Source organism: Heliconius melpomene, chromosome 2, assembly GCF_056956725.1.
Source record: "Heliconius melpomene rosina isolate 202511_hmr_F chromosome 2, ASM5695672v1, whole genome shotgun sequence".
Lineage (NCBI taxonomy): Eukaryota > Metazoa > Arthropoda > Insecta > Lepidoptera > Nymphalidae > Heliconius > Heliconius melpomene.
In genome coordinates this window covers 2115671-2130938 of record NC_140390.1, presented here as the reverse complement: position 1 = coordinate 2130938, position 15268 = coordinate 2115671, and the positions used below count along the sequence as shown (strand labels likewise).

The 15268-nt window shown below is 33.4% G+C and overlaps 1 protein-coding gene across 2 annotated transcripts in view; it reads left to right on the top strand.

Annotated features, from left to right (window-relative positions):
- LOC146540299 (uncharacterized protein CG3556) overlaps positions 1 to 15060 on the top strand; it is a 67613-nt gene extending 52553 nt beyond the window's left edge. For both annotated transcript variants that reach the window (XM_085198635.1, XM_085198643.1), the window contains 9 exons: positions 8854 to 8934; positions 9218 to 9411; positions 9849 to 9946; positions 10518 to 10765; positions 11446 to 11606; positions 11989 to 12205; positions 12387 to 12537; positions 12837 to 13048; positions 13338 to 15060. In XM_085198635.1, coding sequence (XP_085054761.1) covers positions 8859 to 8934; positions 9218 to 9411; positions 9849 to 9946; positions 10518 to 10765; positions 11446 to 11606; positions 11989 to 12205; positions 12387 to 12537; positions 12837 to 13048; positions 13338 to 13399 — 1419 coding nt within the window. In that variant the 5' untranslated portion in view covers positions 8854 to 8858 and the 3' untranslated portion in view covers positions 13400 to 15060. The remainder of the gene's footprint in view (positions 1 to 8853; positions 8935 to 9217; positions 9412 to 9848; positions 9947 to 10517; positions 10766 to 11445; positions 11607 to 11988; positions 12206 to 12386; positions 12538 to 12836; positions 13049 to 13337) is intronic.
- Positions 15061 to 15268: the final 208 nt, after the last annotated feature.

Below are 15268 nucleotides of genomic sequence, written 5' to 3'. Positions count from 1 at the left end.
CTTTTAAGGGGTTTTTTTTGGGGTTGAAAGTTTGTATGAAACTTCGTTACTACAAATGCTAGGAGTCTCAAATTTTGCATGGAAATCACTTATACGACGTAGGTACTCATGGAGGCAGAAAATAACGTAATTCACGCAGGCGAAGCCTCGGGCGGGCCGCTAGTAACTTATAAAACTATAATTTTTTTAGTTATATGCATAATATAACCTCTACATATCCTGCTATATATTTCGGTCGAGTAGAAATATGTAGTAGAGCTTTGTCTTGTTACTAGAACGAGGAAACGAACATAATTAAATCCCCCGAGTGGGATATGAATCTACAACCATCGTGTTTCCAGCCAGACGCTGTAAAGCTTCGACGGCCTGTATTCAACAATGTCGTCTTGTTCATTTACATAATAAAATTAAATCTCACAAGATATTCTCTTAAAGCTTTAAATATTTTTAAGAAATTACTTTTAAGTTTATAGAAAAAAATGCTTTGTAACTTAATAGTTAAATTTGAAATCTACAGCCAACTTACAAAAAAACTTCTAATCTGATGATAATAAATGACTAATAAAATTCAATGAGATTAGCACTCCTGTTTTTCTTAGATTTTTTTTTATTTTATTCAAGAATATTAAAATTATTTCGAGCTTGAAACAAAGTGGAGACGGTCACGTTATTCCCAAGGTGACTTGGAAATAACATCTCAGAAATTTAGTTCATAACAGACCTAAAACACAATTTTGTTAATCCTTGACATAAAATAAAAAGATATATTAAAAGGCCTGTCATGGCACAAGCTGGCTGTAAAAACGATAGGTTGTTGGTTCGATTCCCATTCGAAGAAATGAATTATTTAATATTTTCATTCCCTTGCTCTGGTAACTGGTAACTCTCTTAAAAAAAAACCTAACATATGCTAAAAGTAAATCCTATATAAGCATTAAAGCATTTTGAACGTGACTGATCAACCAATATGGCCGCTAAATTGTGCGGAAAGGTCATCCGTCGATATTCTACGTTCATTTCCCTCGGGATGAAGATATTCCTACATACGTATTAAACTTTAGCTTTTTGAATACTATTTGATACTCGCGTCATACTCACTTTTATTTAATTAATGTTTAATTAGACTGGGCTAGCACAGTATCGGGCCGTAATCGCGATAGATGTGGGGTTCCATTCGATTTTCATTCGGTGGAATTAATTATTTACGTTCTCTCGCTCCGATTTCCTTTAAGAATTCGTACGCAAAAAAAAATTAACTCGCTTATTTTACTTACAAGTTTTGTTGTTAGCACCTGAAAAGGACAAAAATAATAAAAATTTTGGTTGGTTGGTTTAACCTTTTTGGTTATTCATTTCACCCGGATGATATGAAAAATAAATTTAAATAAGATTTCAAGAAATAGGCAGAAAGTATCTAGTGCTAAGACACTCCGCGTACCAGAGTTAGGATTTAAAAATAATTCATTCTCTCGAGTGCGTAAACACTCACTGCTGTACTACTTCGCCATAACAGCCTTAAATATCTCCATCTCATAGTCTTACGAGTAGTATATGTAAATAACACTTTCAAATATGGTCTTCAATAGAATGAAATGTTAAATATTTTCATTTCTTCACTCTAAGAACAAGACAAAAATTCGTGTGTCGAAAATTCTGCGGAAAGATACAGCGTGAAAATGAAGAAAAAAAACAAAAAAAACGTCAAAATCCAATTTTCCTCCTGATAAGGCAACTATAAAATCTAGTGGTAGGGGCTCTACTCTATGATAAAAATGTAAATCTACCCTACATTTCAAAGCCAAGCCAACACTCTAATACATATTTTACATAACCTAACACGTGTCGATAAACAAATTTACATATATAACAAGAGTGGTACATTCAAGATATTTGAGGTAATGGATCTCGTTGGGAACCAATTGCCTGCCAAATTGGAAGTGAAGTGGGAAATTTAAGATGGTTTTTGTTTTGTAAGGCTTTATAGAGGCTGTGTGAGACGTGGTTGTGGATTCGATTTTTAGTGGAAGAATGTTTATGTAAAGTACTAGTCGTCGCTAGCAGCATTGTTGATGTGGATTGAACCTGGAAAACCAAGTATTAAAATACTCTGCCCATCCACTCCACACCGTTCCCCACTTTTTGTCAAATTTTCGAATTATTGCATGTTGGGTGGCCGAGCTCAAGGCCGCGCTGTGCCTCGTTAACATAGCGGATAATGAAAATATTAAACTTTCCATTTTCCTCGAGTGGGAATCGAACTCACAACCTGGCATTTGTGCCTATGCTCCACGACTAGCCTCAATCAGTTTTCTAAATTCATAGTAATAAATCACGTTATAAAATAAAACTAGAGAATATAAAAAAAAGCTTTTGGCTTGTAAAGGCGTGATAGTCAAACCAAAAACTGAAAAGCTCTATTTTTATTTCATATGGCAGTTCATTGGAAAGTTTTCTATTGATTCAATATCGTCTAGTGAATACAAAGGGCCATTCTGTATTGGGTTCAATTTATATTCCTATCCTAGTATGGACAACAATGTTCCTAGATTCTTATTAAAAAATAAAGTAATTAATTAGCTTCTCGCTATATTCCGCACACAGCAGGGTAGGCAGAGAGAACCTAGTGTTAAAACACTCACTAGTGTTAAGGCAATATAACATTATTTTCTTAATACTTATTGTAACAATTGCACTACGAAAGATGTTTAAAATAACCAGTATCATGGTAATGGCGCTCCATCCTTGCCAGGAACCCCGCTAGGGGTAACTGAAAAATAAGTATGGAAATACATTTTAAATACGAAAATATATATGAGTTTGATCTATAATAAATTGAGGCCAGACGTAAGGCCTGTACAAAGTGTGACTGTAAAATCGACTGGTTGTGGGTTCGATCCCCATTCGAGGAGATGAAATATTTATTTAAATTTATATTTCCATTTCTTCGTTCTAGTGTCAAGGCAAAGCGCAGCGTTGAGTTCCGCCACTTAATACGCGATGCTTCTAGAATTCAGCGGAAAGAGGAGAACGGAGTGTCTTAACACAAGGTTCCCTGCTGTGTGCGGTGTGAAGCTAATTTATTTATTTATTTATATTCTTTATTGCACAAAAAAAAAATAAAAAAAAATGTACAATAGGCGGGCTTAACGCTAACAAGCATATAATATATAATTTGATTATCTATAACAAATATCCTGACACTATTAACATTTTTATATACCTTGATTAAATTTTAGATAATAATCAGCTTTAAAGGGCGAAGCCGCATGTAATCCAAAACTTAAACTCAATTACATAGTAATGGTATGGTTAAACTAATTATGATAATTCAAGAATCAATTATCATAATTACATTTAATGTTTTAATTTTCTTAATTGCCGCCGGGAACCGAGAAACGACGACTCTTAGTCTGATCGTGTTTTAACACTAGGTTCCCAGGTTCCCACTGCCTACCTTGCTAAGTGCGAATATAGCAGGAAGCTAAAAAAACAATTATTAGTTCCTAAGTTTTGTTGAAAATCGATACCGAAAGCCTATTATATATGGATCGTTTATTTTGAGAGTGGTGTAAGTCCATTTTCTTTTGTTTCGAGAAAATTAAAGGTTAGTATGTCGATGATTATGCAATTTCATTTACCGACCGATTTTAAGTTGTTCAAAGGCTTTTTTGAGAAATTAAACACGGACTAATTATATATAAAAAATTACATTAAATTAAGCATGAATTACGTGATAGCTCATTTTTCTCAAAAATGGACTTACACCACTTTCAAAATAAACGGTCCATATATTACACTCATCTTACAGCACTTCAACGAGCCCTTCTTAACCCCGATTAGATCATTCTGTTTGTAGGATCTGATATCAAAGGAACATATGAGGTAAGATTTTGCTATGTGTATTATAATATCTCATGAATAATTTATATATGAATCAAATTTTGCCTTCCATGGTTGTGGGTGGTATAATAGGGGATGGCTGGTCTGATGATGGTATTGGAATTGGGTGATGGAACCTTGGAGTCGAGTTTGGGCTCATTAGAGTCTCTAATAGAGTCTAAGCACTGTTCCTAATGGAATAACTTCACATAAGAATGTAAGAAATATATTAAAAAACACTTGTCAATAAGTTCTTTTTGTGTGAAAAAAGAAACTAAAAGTTTATAAGGTGGCATTCAGGCTGTTATATCTATATGAGATAAGACTCCCGTAAATAAAAGAAAAAGAAGATAGTAAAAATGTATGACAACGTTTAAAAAAAACATGTTTATTTAACATTGAACGTAATTTAAAGAATATTTACAGTCGGCAGCGCGCCTTTCAATTAGTGCAACAGACGGAAAATTACCAAAGGCAAAGGCGACGGCGGTACAAAATTTCACGCGTCGCCAGCTAATTTTGTTTACGTTTATGCAAGATTTCATTTAAAAAATGTAAAAGAAATGAATGTTAGGCCAGTTGTGGCGCAAAACGACAGGTTGTGAGTTCGATTTCCGCTTGAGGATATGAAATATTTAATATTTTCATTTGTCTTCGCTCTGGTAGGCAACGCGTGGCGTTGAGTGGAAAATGGAGAACAGATTTAATGGAAAAGGAGTATCTTAACACTAGGTTCCCATGTTCCCTTTGCCTACCCAGCTATTTACTGAGAAGAAAAAGAATGTATAGTGTTTAATAATCGCAAAAACTGTGTAAGTTCTTTACCACTATGAAAATTATAATTATCGTTCATACGACGAAAATCTATACGAGTAAATTAAAACCAGAAATGCTATTAGCAAGCTAAATTGTTTCCTAAAGGCTCCGTCAAACTGCGGTTCTTAATAATATAGCTTACAACGAAATGATTAAGAAGTTACTAGCAAAATTTATTACTTAAATATCCAAAGCAGAAATATATTGTAATAGACATTCATAGCATAATTCATTTATTTGGAACAATTTTTGTCCAAATTGATTCTTGAAGCTATCGTGGCATAGAAGAACAAGAGTGTGAACTTGACTGTTATGGGTTCGATTCCCACTTGAAGTTCCTTCTAGCAACGAGGTACAACCCGGCGTTAAGTTCCGCCACTCAACACGAATTGCTTAAAATATATATATTACTATTCTATTATACAACTTACAGTACAGCACAACTAACAGAATGCAAAATGAAGCGAACAATTCACTAAGTTTATAAATTGAGACGAACTTTACAACGAGCTAACACTAATAATAACTAAAATGTTCTAGACTTCTAGAGGTATTGTATTCTAAAGCACAATATAAAGCCATTTAGTTCTAAACAACTTATAGTGCTGACTTCATTGAAATTGTACTAATTTAATAGTTAATATTATTAAGTAAATATATATATAATATTATTTATTGCATTCAACATTGAAAAAAAACATTTAACAGAGAAAAAGTTAGCCTCGGTGGACTTATCTCTTTAAGAGATTTCTTCCAGGCAACCTGTGGAAGTGGGTGGGATATGAATAGTTCTTAGGAATATTTGAGCATTAAAATTAATAATAATGGACCCCATCATGGCGCAAAGGCAATAAGTAGCATGTGATTATGAACACGACGGTTGTAGTTTCGATTCCCACTCGGGGAAATAAAATATTGAATATTTTATTGCCAACACCTCACTTTATCTCGTTACCAGATAACGAGTTCGAGGCGTTGAGTTCGTCCACTCAACACACAACGCCTTCAGATTCCAGCGGAGAGTGGAGAGTTAGACTCTATATATAATATGTATCACAGCATAATATTGACGCTATAATATTTTAAACTTTATTAGGACAAACAACTATAATGGCTAACTGCAACATATTTGGCAAACACCGTAGCTCAGCCTAACTAAGGTAGAACTTAACGATGTTTGCAGTCAGTAATGAAGTAAGGCACCTCCAATTAGAGCACTAGACGGAAAATTACCTCCACCCGGGGAACCCCCAAATTGTCTTTGATGTAGATTCGTTTTAAATTGGCCAATTTTTTTTAATGTGGATATTAAATTTGGGTATTTGGCAAATTGCTTGAAATGATTAATCTTGAAACAGCTTAATGGTATTTTGGTCGTTTAAATTGGTCGTTTCGATTTGATTTGTAAATGCGTGTACGTTTTTGGTTTTATTTATTTTTCTATTTGTATTTTTATTTTAATGTTGACGGTAATAAAATAAAATGTTATACTTAAAATAATTTATCAAAAGCACTTCAAAATATAAAGAATAATTTTATAAACATTAAAAATATAACATTATTACTATTTTTGTGACCTGTCTGACTTTTTTTCTATGCTTATGCTATACCCGCAGGGTAGATAGAAGAAATCTAGTGTTGTAATATTCCATTTCTCCACTTTCCGCTCAATTTTATTTGTCCTGATACCAGAGCGAGGTAACGAATATAATAAATTCTCCCAAATGAGAATCGAAGCTACGACAGTCACAGTCGCTTATCTTCTTTACAGTCTGGAGGCTACTGCGCCATGATGGCTAAAACAAATTGCATAAAAAAAATAACATATATAACCTTTAAAATCAAACAAGTTTAAAGATAAGATAAGAAAAGAAAAGAAAAAGGAAAATAAAGGCATTAATCCGATGAGTGTCATCAATCACAAGTGAGGTCACACACGGATCGTTGCGCGAACAAATAAATTGTCTTCACAAAGCGACTTAACATCGAGATATAAATGAAGTCGCGAAATAATCACACTTTAGCTGAAAAATATCAATAAGTTAAATGGTTGACTATGAAATATGATTTTTAGATGTATTTTGGTTAATTATTTGAATTATCTGTACAGGCATGGAAATATGCTGTAACTTAACGCCGTGCTTTGTCGTCTAAATAACTCCAAAGAATAAAAGTAAAAAGAACTTTTTAAAAACAAGCTTTTATTTAAGCTCGCTAAAATAAAATCTAGAAACTGATTTTGATCGGCTTGTAATAATTATTAAGTATTTTATAAAACTTGGCGAAGATAAGATAGATACTTATACGAGTAAGTAAATTAGGTGACAATACAATAATATTGTATATATTATTAATCTAAGCTACTACTACCTAACTATGAGCTCTGAGCTGGTCTGATGAAGGAACCAGAACCTGGAACCCTTCAGAGGCTATAATTTACAACTCCTAGTACATTATGTAGCAGTTTTTGTTAAAAAGCGTGTTTCTTAGTTTTTTTTTTTAATTTTCTAAATCTCCACCTTTTTTCTCAATGCACAAATGGCACCTCTTTCTTTGTTATTTAAATCCAAATTAGATTCTTAACTCCCGCAATTTCTTGTCCATTAAACCAAACTAAACAAAATTAAATACAAAAAGATTTTTTTAACATTTATAACAATATATTTCACTCTATAATTGTTACTTCCAAATCGAGAAATTAAACCCATATATATACTTGACTACATATACTCAGCTTACAGTACTGACAGGTCATGATGGATTTACAGAATTACCTACGAGCGACCTAGTGGAGTGTAAATCTTAGACAATTGCTTGGTTTAATATTGGTATTGGACGATATATAGTTGATTTATTGTATCAATTCAAGAAGTTAAGTCAGAAAAGATATTTACTATCTATAAATACATAATTTAACAAGACGCGACGCATCTACGGCTTCGCCCGCTTAAATTATTCTGATGTTATTGCTAAATTATACAAAAATCTTTATGTAAATTGTAGCCACATAAACAATTCTGAAGTCTAAGCTATATTAATGTAAAGTTTCATCTAAATAATTTCAGCAGTTTTTGCGTGAAAGAGTAACTAACAACGATACACCCTCACAAACTTTCACATTTATTACTAGCAAAGTAGGATAACCATATATTTTCATTCAATTTAACAGACAGAAAAGGAATAAGGGTGGGCCATGGTGAGTAGACCGCCTTTATTTTACCATATTAAGCGCCGCTTACTCCAGCCTTTGAGAACAAGGACAGACGACGTGCTCATGCATATTTAGAGACGTATAAATATTCAATAGACATTTCTTCACCTGCAAGAATTATAGGGTTTTACGTAAACGTTCCCTCTTAATGATACAGAAGGAAGATTTGTGGGAGTTTTCTAATGGAACTGTTCTAGATAGGATGTTTTTCTTGTTACTAGAGGGGTAAAATGAGAATATTAAATAGTTCAATTTCTTGAGGAGAATCGAACCAAAAACCGTCGCGTTTACCTGGCCATGGCCTGAAGAACGAACCTTTAAGATTTTACACACACATTGCATCGCAATCTACTTCGCAATGTGTGGGAAATGAAAATGCACTAAAAAAAAACAAATTCAGAGTACTAAAAAAAACGGGTTAAGTGCGAGTCGGACTTGCCCACCGTCTTAACCGTGTCAATTTTAGGATTATAAGTCATAGGGAAGCACAACTTATAAGAACTAACGTTTACGTAAACTACAAATATAAGTTTGTAATGATTTTTTATATGCAATATCTATAAATTTTCACATTTTTTTGGATTTATTTTCTTCACTTTTATTGTAAGTTCTTTTTGCCAAATTTCATGATTGTAGGTCCACGGGAAGTACTATTACCCTAGCTATAGTTTTCATTATCCAGCAAATTCCATACAAAGTGCAACACAATCGATGCATAAATGTTCGTAGCTTTTTTTTCTGTGCTTCAGGAAATTATAGACCTGAATATTGGATATCTCAGCTTCATACGCCATGCCACGCGATCTCTAGATAAATGACAGACGGAGAGATGGATAACAAAGTGATCCTGTGAGGGTTCCGTTTTTCCTTTTGAGGAACCCTAAAATTCACCATTTTGAGTAGTAATGTATAAGAATGTCAAATTAATATAATATTTTTTGTTTTAGTCACCATGTGCAGGGTTCATCTAGCTTCACTCACGCTGTGGGCCTTGCTGGTCGTCGTCGCGGCTGTCAATGGTCAAACTGGTAAGTTTATGAAGAACAACCTAGTAAAAATACAAATTTAAAAAAATATATTTACGAGAACGGAGAGGGAACCTAAGAACCTAGTGTTAAGACACTCCGTTCTCGTAGTGTCATAGTCATAGTGTCATAGTATTAAAATAAAAAACAAGTGTCTATATAAATAAATATTAAATAGGTATCTATGAAAACGTAAAATAAAACTCTTAATCCAAATTATATTTAGTTTTATACACATATTTGCAAGCCCCACATTTCGAGCACTTCACTATACTTTTTTTTACAGAAACTGAATCCCCAATTGTACCATCGAGCACCAAACCACCGACCACCACCGTGGCTCCCACCACTGTGGCTTGGGAAACTGAGACCCTGAACGAGGGCCAAGCTATACAAAAAGCATTATCATATCTTTTGCAACATCGACAACCTGATTGGGGATGGGGGAATGATACTCATCATGTTATGCTCACTTTACAAGTAAGATATATTAGATGATGTATTGACTATTTATTATAAGTGTGACTGTTAATGCGACAGGTTGTGGGTTCGATTTCCACACAAGGAAATGAAATATTTATTTTTTTCATTTCTTCGCCCTGGTGTCAAGCCAAAGCGCGGTGTTGAGGTTCGCCACTCAACACGTATTGCCGTATTCGGCAGAAAGTGGGGAGCGGAGTGTTTTAACACTAGGCACCCTCTGCCTACTCTGTTACGTACGCGATGTACAGCTTTAAGCTGTAAAAAATACTTTTGCTGTAAATTCACGTTATCAAACATAAAATAGAGCACAAAGTAAATATAATTGAATTATTTTTTTACCAAAAAAAAATCTTTCACTCTCATTTAAAACAATTTTTTAAAAAAACAACAAAATCAACAAACAACAATCGATAATGTAATTTTTCCTTTTCCAGTTAGCAAACAACACTGGCAAGGAAATAGAACAACAAGGCCTGGAAATGCAGCTGTCGGCGAAACAGATGGAGATAGAAATACTGCTCATGATGTCCAAGTGAGATTGTAACTTTAATTAAGTAACCGACTTTGTAATAAAATGGAATGTGTGTTTTTAAATATTATGCTTGTAATAGAAACTAGTCTATGGATATCTATTTTATTCTCGATAGATTTTTTTAATAGTTATTGTAGATAATTTACATTTTTTTTATTATAACATATTCTGATATACGTACGTACAACGTAGCTAATTCTAGCGTAATTCACGCTGTATCCAGTATATAGCAGGGTAGACAGAGGGAACCTTGTGTTAAGACATTACGCATATCACCTAATGGACATTTTTTGTAAGTTATTGTGTTTGTAAGTTGTATTATCAGTCGATTCGAATTCGAAGGGGTACCTTTGTCTCGTGTAGGCTGGCAAGACTTGGGGGCTATCGCATAAGATCATGAAGCGGTAGAAATCCATTCTACGAGCCCTATAGACATAGGACTTAGTTCCGCCACTCATCGCGTAATACCCCGAAAATATGTGGAAAGTGGGGAACAGAAATGTCTTAATGGGAACGGAATGTCTTAACACTAGTAAGAGACGAAACTATATACATAAATCTATCTTTCCAGGCACCACGAGTCTCCACCACCACTAGGACGCCTAGCAGCCTACACTCTTGCTTTAGGCGCTTTATGCAAAGACCCTAGATCTTTCCACGGTCGGGACCTGGTAACAGCGTTGCTCCATCGTGAACCTCCTCATGATTTGGAATTCGCATATGCCACTCTTGCTGCCTGCTCCTCAGCAGCTCATGTAAGACGTCGCCATATTAGACGGTTACTGGACATTGCTAACGCTGCTGCCGATCATAGCTTAGGTGAGTTGCTTTTTGTTTTAAATTTGATACTAGCTTTTACCTGAAACTTCGCTTATTTGGTCAAAAGGAAATACGTAACTTGATGAGGCTATGAGATATTTATAGCCTTCCTCGATAAAAGGACTATGGAACACACAAAAAATCAAGCTAAAAAGTATTTTTTTGTGTAATATCTGTTGACTTAAAATAAATATTAATATGAATATAGTGCACAAATGGGACGGATAGGTTAAATTAAATATATAATTTGATAAAAGCTTGTGAATCGTCGTGTGATTTCACTTATATCAATCCCTTACAGTGGAAACTTTTCAATAAGCTTTATTGCAAATTTAATAAATTAAAAATAATAAATTTCCGTTTAATGACAAACGAAAATGAGTAGGTATAAGTACTTAAGATGAACAATGTGAAATTTTTTATAAAATCTTTTAAATAATGTAAAAAAATGGCTTTTTACCAAGCTTCGGATCCAATAACAGATATAAAACTTTGTATTGATTTGATTTGACTCGCTCTGGGAACAAGACAAATCACGGCGCTAACTTCCGCCATTCAACACGAAACATCTCAAAAATTGGGCAGAGCAGGTGCAACGGAGTGTATTAACACTACGTTCCTTCTACCTACCTTTCTATATGTGAGATACATGATGGAACCAAAAAAATATTTATTTACAGACACCATATCAATGGTAATCCTGGCTCTACGCTGCGTCGTCCAGGACCACCGTCACCGCAGTTTGATCCATTTCGTCCGACGACCGATGGCGGGTCTGGCGCGGCAGCAACATCCCGATGGCAGCTTTGGCTCTTTAACTACTACTGCTTTAGCTATACAGGTGAGGAAAGCCTCTTAGTTTTATTTTTTATCTAAATGATTCGTTTTGTCAAAGATCTGTTTTCCAATTTGTGACGATTTTCTATTCTTGTATACTTAGTTAATTTAAAATTAGTTTGGAAATTTAACATATCTACATAAAAGCGTTTATTATCATCCTATCACAACAACAGAAAATAAGTAAATCATATATATTGTAGATGATACATTTAAAAAAAACTGACATACGAGTTTTTGTTGACTGACTCGTATATGTAATCATTATTCAATTTTTTGTTCTTAAAATCTAAGTAGATTTAGGAAGGGAATTGGGGAAGTCCCCAAAATAAATTTTGGTGAACCTTGCAAGTACTAAATTAAGCCTTATTCGTCAAATATTCCAGGCACTAGAAGACACAGACACAGGTCCAGGAGCTCACCAGCACTGGAGTCTACCAGCTGCCAGAAAGTGGCTGTTAGAACGTCAACAGCAAGATGGCGGATGGGGAGACGTGGCTAAAACAGCTGCAGCCATTGCAGCATTGACACCAGCTTCTTTAGCAGCTGTGCGACCTCCGCATTGCAGTGATAAGCTGTTTGATAGTCGACATGAACCGCTTGGTAAATTATTTAATATGTCTGTAATTATTTAGTATGTGTTTAGCAGATAAGAAAAAGTTAAGAAATCTTAGCTTCAATTGTTAAATTTAAATCAGGAATAGTAATAGTTATAGTCATTCTTTCTAACAGAACTTATGCTATACTTAAACAACTTTTACGACATTAAATTTTATATTTACAGACAGCAATGGCGGCGATGGTAGCCTCAAGCTAGCCTATCAGTCAGGCCACTCCAGCAATGATTCCGATGCTCGAAACGTCTCCTTCACATACACCCTGTGGCTCGGCACCAATGTTACTGAGAATTATACTCTTTATATGGTCGCCCCTAGGTATTTCTTCTTTAACACATATTTATGCGCAATTCCTCCAGAATTCGGCGGTAATTGGGGAACGGAAGTATCTTAATGTGAACGGAATGTCTCAATACTCGTTTGATGTTTGGTTGATTTCATGTTTGGTGATGGACCTTAACGCTTTCCTAATTATATTGAAAAAAGGGGGATATTTTTCTAAACATAAACAACCCTCAGAGTGTGTGCAGACTCCCCAACTGTGCCACAATAGAAAAAGTATGTAAATAAATAAATTAAAAATAAATATAGCATCCTTATATTGATCCAAATTTCAGAAACATTTCATTCTACCATGTGATGCAAATGGCAGCGGAACAGGATCCCAAATTCAAGTTTGAAGCCAGTGAATGGCCCAATGGTCACTACGTGCATACTTTGGCTGGTCACAAGGAGGAACCTATGGGTTACCATTATTGGTTGCTGTACCGTTTGCCAGAGATACCTGACCCCGCCAGCCCTCCTGGCAACCAGTTAGTGGCTCCTGTCGGTATGTTTCTTTTTATTGTTCGCATTAATATTAAGCTTTTATTAATATTATTGAGTTACATTTTATTTAATGCTTATGTTAGTTATCAAGTTCTTGAGTTTACGGTTCGGATGAAGATGGAGGACCATCCTCTTTCATTAATATCTATTTTTTGATGTGATCATCCAGTTTATTCCCGCAATGTCTACAAAGCCATCCTCGCTTTGATAGGCGCTATACCTACCATTAAAATATTTTTTTCTCATAGGGACTAAAATTAAAATTCAACCAATTTGTATTCTGATTTCAGGCGTAGACGATCTACTAGTAGAAGACGGGGAGCACTACCTATTTTGGTACAAGAAGCTGTAATTTACTTAACAAATTTTGATGATTTAAGCCAAACTTGATCGTTAAATCAAAACTTGAAAATTCTAATTTACTAAATTCTTCTATAATAACTTAGATAGGACGCAGCCGTTACAAAAGTTAGAATAAACAGGTTTCTTACATATTTTGGCGAAAAGTAATATAATGATAATCTATTTATCATACATTAGAATAATAATAATTTTCTTTTGTAATGTTTATATTACGTAAAAGAAAGTAGGCGTTTAAAATTAAACTTTCTAATTATAGCCACTGTGAGTTCGAATTATTTTTAAAAATCTATAATAATTAAGATTATACATTTTGTTTAATCTTTGACATTATTAAAACAGTTTTGATATATAATTTAAAAACTAAGAAACGTCAACTGTATTTAATATAATCTTTATTTACGCCAATTTATTATACAATACATAGATAATAAAGAGTTTGTGCATTTTGTGCCTATCTGTAGGTAGCTGCGCTTGTTGTTCTGTATCGCTAAACATAACTTATTTATTTTCTATTTTCGGATTATTATTAAGGAAACGTTACTTTATTAAATATAAGCATTTCTCGAATGGAGATCGAACCCACTACCAACGTGTGTACAGTCGATGTGTTCTGGTCTTATATATTCAGAAGTTATTCATAGTTATTTGATAGTTGAATAACTCCCACTCATTTTAAATAAAATAGAATAATTTCCTAATAATAATATTAGCGTGTTTTAAATTTCCACATACATATTTATTGTTAGTTCAGTTTACAGTTAATAAGTAAATTCAAATGTTATGTAGATTATAAATAATCTTTTAAGTGTAGGGTTGTCTGTTTAAAATAGTGTTGTAATTTCCAATAAGGAACTATCACATTTTCACAAGTAGATTAAAAAAAATATTTTAAATTGAATAAAACATTCAATTATTCGTATTTAATCTGTTTTATTTTATATTTTATTTTCATTGTGATAGTTATTCTCTTTGCTATGTATACGCACTTTTTATACATAAAAATAGCTTTTTAATTGTCATTAGATAGGTATCCCAAGTCTGTAAGTTATCTATCGTGTCGAATTTTTTAAACAATTTATACTTACATTTGTAACAAAAAAATGTTCTCATAAATTCTTAATTCATTTAGGACGAAGAATGTCACGTTATTTCTAAATGTTGTCATAAGAGATCTCATTTAATGATATTTGAATTGATGACTAATCTACTCAGTCAGTAAAAGAAACAATAACAACATAATTTAACTCATTCGGGTTCAGTATATTGACAACATTTATAAAAGAAACCATTTATAGTAATGTAAAAATAGTGTTAGAGGTAAAATATATGTATCCATTAGACATGCGCGTACGCATTTTTTAAGAGGAGAATGAGTTACTTGCCTAGTGTTTTATCTAAAATATATTCCATTTAAAAAAATAAGTAATTTTTGAGTCACAGACTATATCAAACATTTTTCGACATTTGACAGTAAACGTCAAAAGTTTAATGACCTTGTTTCTTGATTTTTTTTGTCTCCTCTTGACGCGCTGTAGATTTACCTCTTGATTATAATCATCTTAGGAGACTGAGCGACTCAAAGGTAAGAAGCGTTAGTGTAACATTTTTATTGTAACTATTGAATGGTTCTTAATAAATATTAAAATTTCATTGTTTATTTTCTAACCCTTTATAACCTTTTTAACATATAAAGAAAATATTTAGATGTTATGTATGTTGATGTTTTGTACTAAATTGTTAAATGATAATAAATAAAAAAAATATAACAAGCCATATTTCAAATTAAAATCGGATATTTTGTTTTCCACTTTGCAGTTTGCACTCGTTTTGTCTTACAATAAAGAGACAGATAAAAAAT